At 43.9% G+C, this 15,725-nt stretch overlaps 1 protein-coding gene across 1 annotated transcript in view; it reads left to right on the forward strand.

Moving 5' to 3' along the window:
• The window catches only part of SRL (sarcalumenin), a 51,633-nt gene extending 39,682 nt beyond the window's left edge, over positions 1–11,951 (forward strand). Inside the window, exons 6-8 of the mRNA XM_019540159.1 lie at positions 7,033–7,149; positions 8,110–8,343; positions 9,488–11,951. Coding sequence (XP_019395704.1) covers positions 7,033–7,149; positions 8,110–8,343; positions 9,488–10,299 — 1,163 coding nt within the window. The 3' untranslated portion in view covers positions 10,300–11,951. The remainder of the gene's footprint in view (positions 1–7,032; positions 7,150–8,109; positions 8,344–9,487) is intronic.
• The last annotated feature ends 3,774 nt before the right edge of the window (positions 11,952–15,725 follow it).

The following is a 15,725-nucleotide window of genomic DNA, read 5'->3' on the forward strand; positions in this document are numbered from 1 at the left end:
TTTGACCCCAGTTCTCTTTCCTGCTATGGCAGGGGGTTGGACTAGATGATCTACTCAGGTCCCTTCCGACCCTAGAAACTATGAAACTATATTTCTCTTGCAAAAAGTCCTATCTTTGCTATGATACAATGACACTTAGCACAGGTTTTACTGCTTAAATGTGTAGATGCTCATGTTTCAAGTGCTGTTAACACATCTTACGTGTAATATGGCCCTGAAGCATCTTGAGATCCTACGGCAGAGAAGGTGACCCTTCAGGTTAACATCCAGAACTTTGCCATGTACCTGTGAGGGCAAGGACGCCCACACCACCTGAATTTGGGATTAGCCTAAGCATCAATCATGAGACAAATAAAGTGCTGTTGGTGTTATGCTGTTCAAGGCTGCAGTTAGGACCACAGTTGGACTAGGCCTGCTATGTTTTAGCTGATACCCACATTCTACTTAAGTACAGATTTATTAAGCCACACCAAGATATCAGAAGAGGGTTGCTGGTAATTAAAAGCTAGCCTGCTTCTTTTGTATCCCCTTCTTTGCAGTTCCCATTTCAAGTCCATACCACAGGGCCAAGATCTGACTTGAGATGTGCGTGTGGGATGGATCCCAGAAATGCAGCTGAGTGCTGATATACTTTCTCAGCTGGCCCTGCTAAGAATCTGAATGCTAATTTGAGTCTTTAGGTAGTAAAAGAAGCACTTTTACCCTAGAGCATCACCCAGAATGTTGTCCTGGGGACCCAAGCAGGGCCATCATGGCTTCCCCCTCATGTTGACTTGTTGCATATGAAGCACTTCTGAAAATGTGCTGAAAGCACCAAGGGCAGGACAGAGAGACCTCTCATTCTCCCATCTCCAGTGAAGAAATGACTCCAGTTACTTTATCCCATTGATGTCCCTTTGTCCTTAGAAATTACCCTCCTTCCTCTTACAAACCAGGTACACATGACACGGTGCAGATGCTTGTTTCTTCAGGTCTCAATCCTCTCTACCACTTGGCTTCAGTATGAGGACAGTGAACAGGGCTTGAGGCCTTCTTTGGCCAGGTGCATATGTATGCTGCTTTGGTCCAAAACAAATCTGTTCTGTTTAAGGTGCAACATCCCTTCTGATTGGTGGGGATAAGCATCCAAAATTCAGTGTCCGCCAATCAGAGTCAAACGGGGCAAAAATAACTTGTTCAGACACGTTCCTTTCCTTCTGAATACAGCTTATCTGTAGCCAGCTGGCTCTACTTTCTTCCTGATCCCTCACAAGATTTTTTTATCTTGTGGGCTCTGTAACAACATCCTCCAGTGTCCAATCCAGTGGTTTTTCTACCTTTTTTCATTTGTGGACCCTTAAAATATTTTGAATGGAGGTGCAGACTCCTTTGAATTGTAAGAGCAGGTATTCACATACTTTTGATTAATCATAATCATCTTTCACAGATCCCTTAGACTCAGTCTGCTGACACTCAGGGGTCCACAGATCAAAGGTTGAAAACCACTGGTTTAATTCATTCGGCTGGATTTCCCATGGTGCATGCCAGCGCAGAAACTAGCAGAGGCATCACGCATTTAGAGCACACAACTAAATGAAACACTAAGAGACTCCTGATTGGTGAACCTGGAATTTTGCGAAGAGTTTTCTGTTAAAGTGAAAAGTTGTGCTGCTCTGCCTGGGGTCATTTTTGCTTACAAGCTCCCATTGAACTGTTTGATTACTTGCTGTTCTTGCTTTTGGCTGGAAACTGTTAATTTCTTTTGCTCACTGACTTCAGTCCTTTAACTGGAGTGGCTCCAAATCTCCCTGCTTTTCTTTTTTTATTTTATCAAAGTGACATCTTGAGAGAATAGAGAAAATACAATGAACCCAGTGCCCTCTGCATCTGTTGAAAATCTTTAGCTTTGATAGAGTCACACTGAAAACATATGGCAATACAAAAATCAAATCACACCAAGCACTCTCCCTGCTCTGCAGTTGAGGCCCCCTCTGCACATGTAGGTAAAGGCATTATGGGATCTAATATGCAAGCCACATAATCGGGCCTCCTGCCATACCATACTTGCATGATAGGAGGTGTGATCATGGGATTGCACATTAGATCCCATTGTGCCTTATTGCTGGTGTATATCACCTTATTGCCACAATCTCCAAGGCTCAGGGGTTCATAAAGCCCAGGCCATGAGGATAGAGGCAACAATGATTCTCAGGGCTTGTGGGTATGTGAAACCCCCAGACACGGGATTGCAGCAGCCCTACTCTCCAGGGCAGAACAGAGACAAACCCCTGGGCCCTGAGGAGAGAGGCAGCCACAATGCCCTAGGTCTGGGATTCATGTACCCCTGAGCCCTGGAGATCACAGCTGGCCCAGTCCTCAGGGTCCAGGGGTTTCACACTGGACATGGTGTACGCCAGCAGCTGGGAGCCCTGTCAACTGATGGGGCTTCCAGCTGCAGCGGAGACCCTGCTACACCTGCAAATTAAAGCTCAATAGCTACCAGCTATAAAGCTAGTACACATTTTTGAGGTCTACTTTTAAAGCTGGTTGGAGCTTTTTATCATGCGATAAGTACTTTGCATAAGTAGCTGGTCTTAAGGTAATCGCACAATTAACCAATTAATTGTGCGTACCTGTAATGTGTAGAGGGGGCCTGACAGTTACCAACAAAGTATCCTGGGGTACCTTGGAGAACTAGAAACTCCATCTACTTGCTCAGACTCTTTTAATCAACAGTGTGTCACAAAATAATAAAACTCCCAGTATGTAGTTGGCATTCGGTAGGAATTCCAAGCTACCAGACACTGGATGAGAGGCTGCTAGATACTTATTGTTTGTTATGGTTTGTTCTGTAAGTTTAAAGAGGGAGAAAGGAAAAGATATGTGAGAGAGGAGTCAGAGCCAGAGCCAGAGCCAGAGCAGGGAATGAAGAGATCTAAGAGGCAACAGAAGAGCTCTACTGCCTGAAGTTCTGCTGGTCCTCCAGACTTCAGCTGGAGTAGTGGGTACTCAGCACTTCTGAGAATCAAGCCCTAAATGTCCTGCCAGCTGCAGTCTTATGGTATCCTTGCAATTTGCAGGATGCCATGGTCTGCTTTTATATTAGGTGAAGGTGAGAATTGGGTGACAGGCTGGATCACACATGCTGATCACTTCTCCACTTTCCATGGGCACTTTACAGTGAACAATGCTGATCTCCTGTAACTCAGCGCTCTACGTATGGCTGAGATTGCTTCCCAAGTGATAGATTCTCATTCCCTAGGTCTCCTGTGTGCAAGTTTCCTCTTTGCCACTTGGGCATTGATCACACGTAGCAGTAGCTGCCATTAGAACTAATTATTTTTCATTACTTGCAGCCCCTAGAATCCATAGCTCTGCTTCTAATTAAAGCATTGATGTGAGCACTGCAGTGCAGAGGGGAGGCAAGGCAAATGTGGGGCCATGTCTGATAAATGTGGCGACTGTGTACCTGGTTTCCAGGGGCCTTTCTTGACCTTTCATTCCCTAATCTGGGAGCACTGCAGAAGCAGAAAAATCAGACATTGAGATGGAGAAGGAGAAAGGAGTCTCCATATCCCACTCAATGACATCTCCTGCAACTACTGTAAAAGACACAAAAGACCAAACCTCACAAGCTGGTGTCACTGGGGATGTGAAGCAGGATGAACACCTCGTGTGAGGTGCTAGGGATCAGATGCCAGTGGCAGAGCAGTTTGAAGCTGAACTTTTTGAGATTCAGGAGTTGTGAAAGAGGAGGTGAAGGCTCCACTGAAGTTCTTGGCAAAACTGACATGATTTCAATGGGACAGAATACCTTCTGGAGATCAGCAAAGGGGAGCAACCAGACAAAAGAGAAGAAGCTGGGGGAAGCCTGTCTGAGGTAGTTCGAGGCACAAGGGCTGTGTCTACATGAGACACTGACTGCGCAGTAACCCGATACTACTGCATGGTAGCATTCTGTGGCAAAAACCGTGATCCAACGCTACTGTGCAGCAGTGTCACAAAAATGGTGTTCACTGGCACTACTGTGCAGTAACTTGGGTTACTATTTATTGTTTATAAGTACTAAATAAATGCCCAGTAACATCTACACAGTAGCATCTCATGTAGACACGGTCAAGGGGACAAAATGTGCCTTATGAGGGGCCTGTGCTGTAAATCTGTCTTCCTCTTCCTCCTAGTTTTAGCCCCCCTCAGAGAGAAAACCCTGATACTCTTGACAGCACTTAGCCTTGCTGGTGACTATAGGCAATCTGCTTACCCTCTGTTTTCCAATATATGAAGTTAAATCACCACCCTCAGAGGCCACATGGACTTTCTGTAGGTGTATAAGTGCTGCCCTGATTGGGAGTCAGCAAAAAGGGTGAATTCTTTTATATCTATCAAGCTTATTGAGACACTAGTGAAAATATTTGTATCTATTCCCAATATAACAACACATTAGTTTTAATCATTCTTTTCCTTGATTTTCTTCAAGATCCATCCCTGTGTATGCTGTCAATATGACATCCATTCCATTATACATTTTGCTTTATTTTTTTAATAACCACTTATTCTTATATGGAGTATTATATATTATTTGAGTTATGGTACATAAATGAATATATGTAATATGCACAGGATAAATTTGATGGGATGTCTAACTATTTTCAACATGTTCCCTCCACTGCTCAGGCTATGCCATGGCTTCAGTTTAGTACAGGGAAATAAGCCTTCTAAGTATTACCATAACACTGAATCTATGAGTGAAAGCAAAGATCAAATCCAGGATCTCTACCACTGAAAATACAAGCTTAATTTGCGAGGATCACATGTGCTAGCCTCAGCTGTCGCAGACCTGTCAGCCTTTACCTGTGGCCCAGCCATAAGCAGAATAGGAGGGAATGCCATATGATATGGGTCACCTGAGAATGATGGCTACAGCTGATCTCTAGCACAACTTGACGTGCTGCTCACGGTAGTTATTGCAAACTGTATGGCTCTTTAGGGGGCTCCTTTGCACAACACTGGCAGCAACAGGGAGGGGTGATTTTTTTCTCTGCCTATATGCAGAGGTTGTGTGCTTTTGGGTAGATCAGGGCCAGACCCTAGGAAGTTCTGAGCATCTGCATCACCCTGCCCAGAGGAGATGTTAATTCTTGCCTCTCAGCAGGTGGCTTCAGGTCTGATCCTACAAGACCATTATTCTACTTTGCAAGGCTTTCTCTTGGCTTCAGCTGGACAAGTTATTTGCATAAGAGCTACTTATTTGGGGAGGCCTGGATCCTGTTTCCTTCAGAGTCAATGACAAAACTCGTTATTTCAATGGGGCTCCCAGCACGTTTTCTCCCTGGGTCCTACATGCTGGGCTGCATCATGCTATGCAACCAGCAGCATCTGTTTTCCACCCTGATTCAAAGCCTGCAGGGGTTTGCGCCACTTGGTTTTTTCCCATATGTAAAAGGGGGATCTGACCAGCTGGAAGGAGAGTAGCTGTGACCAAGGCCTCAAAAGGCTGGGGAGGAAAACTAGGTGAGTGAATGACAGATCTTTATCTGACACATGGTGGAACTGGAACCAGCACTTATCCCCTTCCTGGGGCAAGGCATTGACCTTGCTCACAAAGTGCTGAGAAGCAGTGCCCCTTCCAGAATTTTGTGCATGTCACTTTGGTCTATATAACAATAACATTTCGTATTTTAAATGGTTGTACAAAATTGAAAAAATGACAAATCCTTTTGTCTAGCTGCAGTTCTGACATCCCAGAGCCCGAGAGAGACTGCTGAGTGGTTGACAAAATCCAAATTGAGTTTCATTCTAAAGAAGATATAAAGAGGCAGTTGCAAAATTCTGCGAATCTGTTCCACACAAACGTTCTCACTTGACCACTCATATGTGCAAAACAGAGAAGCCATTATGCTGCAGTTACCAATCCTGCAAAAGTACTAGTTGTTGCAGGGGCATGCACATTTTGAACCCACTGGTGCCTTTAAAAATGGGGGTCTCTAAAATTGATTCTAAATTCATCAGATAAGTTTTTTTTTTTCAAGTAGAATTAAAAACAAAAACCCTTCCCTTCAATGCCTTGTGTAATCTGGAAAGAGTCAGTCCCACAAGACTCGTCTGCATTAATCCAAGATGGGATTGAATCAGTTAAATTCTTGCTGGGTGATATTTTGACTATCGCATGCTAGCTAATAGTGGAATTATCCCTAATTTGTTCATCTCTGCTCAAGAGATTTCTCAAACACAGTAAGGCCTGAGAAGAGTCTGGTTCTTCCATGTGTTACTGCTACAGAAACACTGGTCATGCAGGTATGTCTACACCATAGCAGCAATATGTCCTGGCTGGAATCCCTACTCCTCCCTGAGCGAGCATGCACACACACACACACTATGGGGTAGACATAGTCTGAAGGTCTGTTCTAACTGTACAAAGTGGGAGTTTGCCCACTGACTTTGATGAAAGCTGGATCAAGCCTCAATCCCAGTCATGTGCCACAATTGGTGCTATGACACCCTGTGGAAAGCACTCCCGCCAGGGTACCATATACTCAGCTGTTTATACAGGACATCAAATACTCACTGGGCAGAAGCAGGCAGCAGACAGAAGGCATTGGAAAGGCGGAGAGGAGCTGCACTCAGTTCATTTCCTCTACCTCATCCATGACTGACAGCACCGAGAAAGTCTGCCGAGAGAGTCAAACCTGTATGGTAACTGGAATAGGCATGGGCTGGCCTGGCTAATCCATCTCTCTCATCTCAGTGAGGCAGGTTATAAAAGATAAGCAAAAATACAGAGGAATAAGAAGCATGGCTGTACATGTGTAACACTGACCCTTTCCCTGTTCAGCTCAGCAGCTCTGCCCTGCTCCTGCGAATGGCTGAAGAGTGGGGACCGTGGGATGTTTCCATGAGCTTGGAATGTGTAGCTAAGCATTCACACTCCCCAGCAATGCCTCGTTGTTTGTACAGGATGTTCATTACAGCAGGGATCTAAAAGGGCAAATGCTGCTGACGCAGCACAAGATTAAATTGTTTGCTTACTTCCTTTGTTACTTGCCCTGCCTGCAGATGGAGAGATCACTTCCAAGCCGATGGTGCTCTTCCTGGGACCGTGGAGCGTTGGCAAATCCACCATGATAAACTACCTTCTAGGCCTGGATGACACACCCTACCAGCTCTACACAGGTAGTACGTGCTCTGGCTCTTCCATTGTTATGCTGTGCAAAGGTACAAGCAGGTGATTGCCATTTCTAAGTCCACGTATTCATTCAGTCACAGCCAGAACGTCACTTGTAAATCTACCTTGCAGCTGGTCTCAGCCCCATTCTCATAAATCTCCATTTTTACTAATTACAACCTTTCAGGTTCTCATGACAGCTATGATGCTGGACAAAGAGGTCCTGAGTCATTCTCTCTGGAGTCAGGAAACCTGCTCCTGTAACAGTGAGAGGCGGCTTCAGGGAGAGAAATGGGTTTCCTTGTTCTCCTCCTGCCTGGAGACTGACAGCACAACCTCCTCATAACTCCCAGAGGCTCCCATCAGGGAGTAAGCAGTACATCTGCCTCTTCAGCAGTCTCACTTCCCACAGCCCAGAGGACCATGGCTGAGATCCTCTAACCCAGGAAGTGCTGCAGTGCAGGCAACCTACCAACCAGCAACAGAACCATCATATAATGAGGGGAACTTGCCCTTTTTCTTCTCTCCTTTCCTTCCTTTTATTGAGCCAATTAATTTGCTTTAACAACTGGAATGACATTTCCCAGACCTTCTTAATAACTCCCTTTGATCCCTAATCACAGCTACATATAGAACATTGGAATTAAGCTCTGTACGGAGATTTGTGAACTGGGATAATCAAGGTATGGAAGCAAAGCAGGATTTGGGTCTCTGTCATGCCTTTTACAATTAAGGCATCTCAACCCTGACTCTGCCCTGAAGATAATACCTCCTACACTCGTGCAGCATACCATTGCATGATGCTTTGACACCACCTGGTAATCACTGAGGCTTGGATCCTCTGTTTTATATTCATGATTAAGATGTATCTTCCATGGGGAGTCTCAGCTAGAGGGCGTGTCCAAATCTAGCCAGTTGCTTAGACTTTGCAACACAGCCTGAGTTTTGCTTGTCTCCTTTCTGGGCAGGGGCAGAACCCACTACCTCTGAGTTCACTGTCATCATGCACGGCCCAAAGCTGAAGACCATTGAGGGTATTGTGATGGCTGCTGACAGCGCACGCTCCTTCTCACCCCTCGAAAAGTTTGGGCAGAACTTCTTGGAGAAGTTGATCGGGATAGAAGTGCCTCATAAACTTCTGGAGAGGGTCACCTTTGTGGATACACCGGGCATCATTGAAAACCGCAAGCAACAGGAACGAGGTAGTGATTTGCTCTGTTCATTTTAAGGAGCATTAGAAGTGGCAATATTTTTGCAGGATGAGAACAAAAATCCAGTGAAGAGGATTTATGGTTAACAACAAAGGCTTAGTTTTAACATTTCAGGGGCATCAAAAGTGTGCCTACTCGGGGTTATTATAGCAGCAAAGCAGAGGCCTAAGAGACATGCCCAGTATTTAGAGTATATGCAGAAAACTTCATCTTTAGTTTGGAGGTGCAATATTTACATACTTAAGTAGGATGGGGGTGATTAGTGGCTCATGGGCTATTTATTCATGGACTGCAGTTTCTCCATCTTTTTAAAAATCATATTCTTGTTAGTCTGGGGCAGACCTCTGCCAAAGCCAGTGTGCTAAAGAATACAATAGAATACATTCCACTAGAATATTAGTATTGCAGCAGTTATCTATCTGACACCTGGGGCAGAATCCTGAGGTTTTTATCCCACAGACTAAGTATCTTAGTCAGCAGTGATGGGGTCAACCATGGCTTTAGAAATCAATTAGAACATGGAGAATTAGTAGAGGTAACAAGGAAAAAAGGCAGATTTGGAAGGGGATGAGCAGGGGTGTAATTCCAGATGGGCCAACAATACAAGTGGAAAAATACAAACTCTTCCAGCAATTAGGTCTCAGAGATGAAAATCAGCAGAAAAAATATATACAATATTTGTATCATATTCAATTATTACAGTGTATTATTGAAATATAATATTATTATGCTATTGGTATTATCTCCGTTAAATATATCAGAGCATTGATTAACAAAGTAAATGGCATCTCTACACCCTTCCTTCCAATTTCTAGCTTAAGCCTAGGGGTGACATCTTGTTTCCTTTTAATGCAATAGCAAAACTCTCGTTGACTTTCCTGGGGTCAGAATGCAACACAGGCAGCATTGCCAATTGAGTATGCATCAATAGGGGGATTTGTGACAAGGGTTTTTACCCAGTTTTACTAGCTGAGAAATCCAAGGCTTCCTACTGCACAATACAGGTCTGAGTCTGACAGGGCCTGAGATACTGTGGGTTTTGTCTTGTCTCTATTATGAGATGAATCAATTGTTCCTGTGTCAGATATGGAAGTCAGTCCATTTCTGTTGGATTTTTTTCTCTCCTCTCCCAAAGGTTACCCATTCAATGATGTGTGCCAGTGGTTCATTGACAGAGCTGACCTTATCTTTGTCGTCTTTGATCCTACCAAGCTCGATGTGGGCCTGGAACTGGAGATGCTGTTTCGACAATTGAAAGGTCGTGAGTCTCAGATCAGAATCATCTTGAACAAAGCTGACAGCCTAGCCACTCAGGAGCTCATGAGAGTCTATGGAGCTTTGTTTTGGAGCCTGGCTCCATTGATCAATGTCACTGAACCACCCAGGGTCTATGTCAGTTCATTCTGGCCCCTGGAATACCAGCCAGACACCCACCAGGATCTGTTCCTTAAGGAAGAGATTTCACTCCTGGAAGACCTTAATCAGGTGATTGAGAACAGGTTGGAGAATAAAATTGCCTTCATCCGCCAACATGCCATCAGGGTTCGTATCCATGCCCTCTTGGTAGACCGCTATTTGCAAACCTACAAGGACAAAATGACCTTCTTTAGTGATGGGGAGCTGGTATTCAAGGACATTGTGGAAGATCCTGACAAGTTCTACATCTTCAAGTCCATTCTGGCAAAGACCAATGTCAGCAAGTTTGACCTGCCCAACCGTGAGGCCTATAAGGACTTCTTTGGAATCAATCCCATCACCAGCTTCAAGCTGCTCTCTTCACAGTGTTCCTACATTGGAGGATGTTTCTTGGAGAAGATTGAAAAGGCCATTACGAATGAGCTTCCTGATCTCTTAGGAAATATTGGCTTGGGAAAAAAGCCCAGCATTCTCTCCTGTGACACAACTGGCTGTGGCGAAACTCCAAAGAACCGTTATAGAAAACCATAACACGGTGTGTAATGTAATAATTCATGTGCTCCTATTGGTGAATCAGCTTATGTCTTATCTGTCCAAAAAAAATCCATGGTTTATTAACCCTTTGAGTGCCACACTGGCAAGACCTACTGTACGAGGACTTTGAGTCATTGACATCAATGGCAGGGGGGAATTGGGTGGGCATAGGAAAGAGAGTAAAAACTGTGAATTCCTGATATTTTATCTTTGTTATTTCAAGAAGGCAATGTGTAAGCTGTAAGTAAAAGCAAATGAATGGTGACCTAGAGTTGTAGCTGCTTTTTCACTGGTACAGAAGCTCCCAAGTATGGAACAAGCAATTCAACCTTTGCATACACTATAACAGACAGGGAGTGAGAAATAGGGATTCAGACATGACAGCAGGGTGGACTCACCTTGATATCTTGGAGAATCAGAGAGGGACACCATTGGGGAAGGAGACTCAGGTGAGAAGCAGATATTGGGTTGTGGTTTTATAAGTCCCTGTAGATTAATATTAATCTGTGTTTTCTTTCCCAGACTTGTAGGCCATCAGGTTCAGTGCTTTAATGCACTATACTTGGATAACATCTGACCTCTAACTGAGAGTTTTAACATTCACATAGATATTAGCCCACTCTGTCCGAGGACCACAGGTTCAGATTTAAAATAGGTTTGGTACAGTCTCTAAGAACATATCGCTTTTAGATCCAAAATGCTTTCATGGGGGATCTGGAAGTCTGGATTGGAAAAAGAAAGAGACTGAAATTGAATCAGTAATGATAACTGGTTATAACCACTGGTTGAGACGGGGGTTATAAACCAAGTAAAAGAATGCTAAAGAAAACAGCTGAAAGCATCAGTCACTCCCAGAGGCTGGGTGCTTAGTGTATGCAGATGCTATTAACTTCACGAAATTCTATGTTGACAAATCAAACACAGACCTCACCAGGGCTCAGAGGGTTAATTGATTTGCAATTTAACTTCATTTATGCCAGTGTTGCATGTTTTCTCAGTCAGGTCTCTGCATTTTTGTTCTATTTGAAGAAATGCAGGGACACTGTGTGATTTTCTATAGGTCTCCTTTATTTCTTCCTGTCTTTTTTGCTGTAGATTAGGAAGTAGAAGGTTGCCTGTTTTATATGGACTGTAGTCATACTTTAACCAATTTGGTTGCCATGTTGTTTCCCGGTCCTGGTACAACAACACTCAAAACTGTTAGTCTCAGAATAAACGAATATTGCTTGGAAAACATCAGAACCAGTGCCAGCCTTTCTGCATACATAGGGCTTTGTACCTGGTGACTACAGCACAAGGAAAAAAGAAGAGGCCTTGTAACTAAGGATATATTGTCTTAGTCAGAATGACCCAGCACAGGTGGTTGGTGAGATAAGAACTAACTGAAGAAATAGACAGAAGTTGGCCTAGATGTTGAATGGTGTATTAGAAGGCACGAGGCTTGCTACATGGCCTTTCCTCCTCATTCTCCCTGTCACATGGACCAGAGATGATGCTGGTCTTCATAAAAACTGGAAATGGAGGATTTACTGTAACATACTAGTGGGTCATATCCATCTGGGAACAAAAGTCATGAGCATGCCATGTAAGGCAAGGGAAAGACAAGAAAGACAAAAGAAGTGACATGTATGTTTTCTAAAAAAAAAAAAGAACATGAGAGGTGCTAAGCCGAAACTGTCATAAGAACATCATGGGTCTGGAGAGCAGCATATGTCCAGCCCAAACACCTGAACAGAAATGGAGCTCAGGCTACAACAGGAACACCCCACACTAGCTAGTGACTCAGCTCCCCTTGTGCTGAAACCTCAATGCTAAATGTTCCTTGAAATGTTCCAGATGAGGTCTGGCAGACATTGCTCCATGGATGCTTGATTTGGTTCATATGTGCTACCATGCAGCACTGTGCAGTCAATCCAGCAAGGACCCTGGAGGCTGAGTGCTGGAGTACAGGTACAAGTACATAGATGAGTCATCGGAAAGGGCAAGTTTCATGCTGAGGGATTCTGTGCACAGCACAGAAAGGAAGGGGGCACTAAATTAGATAAGAAGAGGCGTGAGAGAAACTGGCTTCCAAAATAGCAAAAAGAGAGAAGTAATGCATGGGTGAGTCAGAATGGAGCAAAGTCTCAAACCTGCACTGGAGCTGCCTTCACTTCTATTCTTCTTTTCTCCTTTTTTATATTAGCCCATTTCTTGTCATATCCTTCTTTGTGCGTCTCACCCACTTCTTTTCACCTTTTATTGTCCTGTTAAGCTTACCTGCTGCCTCCCTCATTTGTCCTATTTTGCATGATTTTCTTAGTAGCTAGTGAAAAGAAACACTGTCAGAAATGTGCTAATATTGTCACTGCTGCTGGCATCTCATTGTGAGTTAGATATGGCAAGCAAATAAGGCCATCAGACTTTTCTGAGTGCCTTATCTTTCTTGCTGGTTCTTTACCTTTTTGTTTCTCTGCAATCTTTAGGTTCAGCATACCTGGGGGAAATTCTTTGACTTGTTACGCAGGAGGTCAGACTATACAATCTAATGCCCCTTTCGCACATTACAGGTAGTTTGAAATCTTCCATTTTAATTTTGTGTTCCTCTGTCTTTTTCCTGTTCACTTTGTCTTCCCCTTTTTCTTGCTTTTTGTTTCCTCTAGTTCTTGTCATCCCTTTCTTCTAGCCCACTAGCAGCCATCCTGTAGGTCGTAAGACTACTACTGTCCTTTTGGGGTAGGTGAGGATCGTGGTATGCCTGGGATTCCACAGTTGGATATAAGCCCAGAATCACTGCAGCAGAGAGAAAGGTCAAGAGTATAACACCTGCCTGGATGTTCCATTGGGTAAATGTCTCTTGCTGGCTTGGCTTCGAAAATGATGATCTCTTGTGTGTTACCTGATGATGTCATCTTTTTTGCACGATAGATAAAAGCAAAGCACCAGAGCTAGGGCCCTGAATGGGTCTTCCCCTCATCATAAAGCCTTCCTATAATAACTCACATTAATATTTTTTTCTTAAAAGTATACCCTGCACCCCAAATTTGACCCACTGCCACCTGATAGTATGTGGCCCTTAAGGAAAGTGGGGAGGCAACTGTGACAGAAAATAAAGGAAATGGCCTGATGCATTTGTCTGTTAGCTGAAGACAATTCAGCATTGCCAGGAGTCTGACACACTTTGGATAGCCTTTTTTCCCAAGCATCTTGACATGCAACATGACTTGTGTAGCCACAGCAAAGGACTGTTAGTCTAATAAGGCCTGTAGTTCAAAGCTTGCTTTGCCTGGCATAGTCTGATATCACTACAGACTCCTGCCACCAATCTGACTGTCTCTGTTTTATGAAACCAGATTAACTTTACTGGAAACAAACAACCCCATGGTGTGAATGAGAAGTTGTTGAGCTGTGGGAAATGCATCTGTAATGAAAATGGGGAGTCTGCAGATCTTGTAATTTTGCTAAAAAAAACCCCCAAAACTAAAATTGTTAATACCACAGCTGTGTGCTTTTTTTAACAGGATACTAGACATACATATTAGAAGGACTTACATATCTGTAATATATTCCCAATTAGATATTCATGATTATGTGCCTTTGGATAAAATTGTCATTCTGAACATCAATCCATCTAATAAAACCTAGTGTTTTCCAAACACACTCCAGGGATATATTTGCTTCATTTATTTTTCCGCAGATTGCTGGAGCTCCAGGCTCTGGGACATTTGTAAATGTCTTACGAGAGCAGGAGTAGGCCCCAAGAGGGAGGACTGTGCTTCCAGTAATTTCTGTCAAAAAGAAAGGGAAAGAGATCCCAGAGGTCATGCCTTTAACTGCCCGTGTAGATGAAATGCTGCCTTCAGATGCCTTCATGTGATTGCCATTCATTTTCCTCCTGCTAGCAGAAAGCCTCATGGCTTAGCAGCATGCTGCAAACAGACTATGCTTACCTGGAAGGGGGAGATGGTGAAGGAAAGGGAAGAATCCCATGACACCCAATTCAATGGCTCTCAGCCTTTCCAATACCATGTCCTCATGTTAGAGGAGAAAAGAATTTTGATATTCCCTCCTGTAAGACCACAAAGAAAGGGAGACTCTCTTAGGCTTCCCCCACACTGAAAACATGTGGCTTGGTGAATGGGCTTGGCATTAGATGTAAGTTGATCCCCCAAACTTGATGTCTGTTTGTTGTTTCACACAACTGCAGGGTTGGGATGGCCTCACCAAACATCTCTCATCATAGTTTAACCCAGCCTGGAAAGGGCCTTAGGGCACAGAGCCCGAATTACCACCTTGCTCCCCCTCATAGAGGGATTTGCTGCTAGGTCTCACTTTGTGTTCAGCTCCTCACAGGTACTGCTCAGTTACAGTCCCAGGAGTTATGAAGAGGGGATTATTAGGGTCAAATTTAACCCACACTTGCTCTGCTAAGATTTGCTGTGGACTCTGCTGTGAGCAGTGGGATTTGCCTATGCTGCTACCTAGCCTGTTTCCAGGACTACCCTCTAGTTCCAACTCCTCCACTTACCTTTGGCAGCAGTCCAACATATCCCCAGAAGCTTTCCTAAGCATCCCACCCCAAGGTCAAACACTCCCTTAGTCTTCCCCTCTGCTCTCCTGAGTATGGTCGCAACTCACCTGGGAGTTGGACAACCTAGGACAAGAAGTCCAGCAGCACCTTCTGGCCCCTCTGTTCTATACTGCCTGTCTCTACTGCTCATAATCAGAGCCAAGCACAAGAAGAAACCAGCAGCAGACGTACCAATTCCTAGAAGAGCTTGAGCATTTAACATAGGTGGGGACAGGCAGTGTATGGGGCTTAAGTGAGTTAAGGGTGACCCTTGAAATCTCCAGAGAAAGTGATATGGTTGTCAATGAAAATGGCTCAGTGAAAGATGTATAATGAATGGGGTGGAGAATAAAGAGAATATTAAAATGCCTGTAATCAGTGGGCCTGACCCATACATCCCATCTCAAAAAATGGATGGCTAAACTAGAGTTGTTCAGAGATGGGTGATGAGAATGAGGCCTTGTAAAAATTCTCCTGATGAGAGATTTTAGTGATGGAGACTGTTACCTGAGAAAGAAGACAGCAAAGAGAGGACAAGGAAGAAAAGTATTTCAAGTTATAAATGCTCTAGAGAAGTTAAACCTTCTGTTCTCCCTGTTGCTGAACACAAGAACAAAGTAATATTTGGTGGAAATAAAAGGCAGAGGTTTGAATAAAAAAATGCTCTGTCACACAGTGAGTGATTAAACTGTAGATCTGTTTGAGACCAAACACTGAACAAGATCCCAAAGGGGACTGGACATTTACAGCTAATTTGGGTCAGGCAGTAATCCTTGTATTTCAGGGATTAATTCAGTCTCCAGTCATTACAGACCAGGATGCAAGCTAATGAAGACAGAACTTCCTGCATCTGTCTGCTGCTGAGATTTTACTG

This window comes from Crocodylus porosus, unplaced genomic scaffold, assembly GCF_001723895.1.
Source record: "Crocodylus porosus isolate Cpor-Errol unplaced genomic scaffold, CroPor_comp1, whole genome shotgun sequence".
Lineage (NCBI taxonomy): Eukaryota > Metazoa > Chordata > Crocodylia > Crocodylidae > Crocodylus > Crocodylus porosus.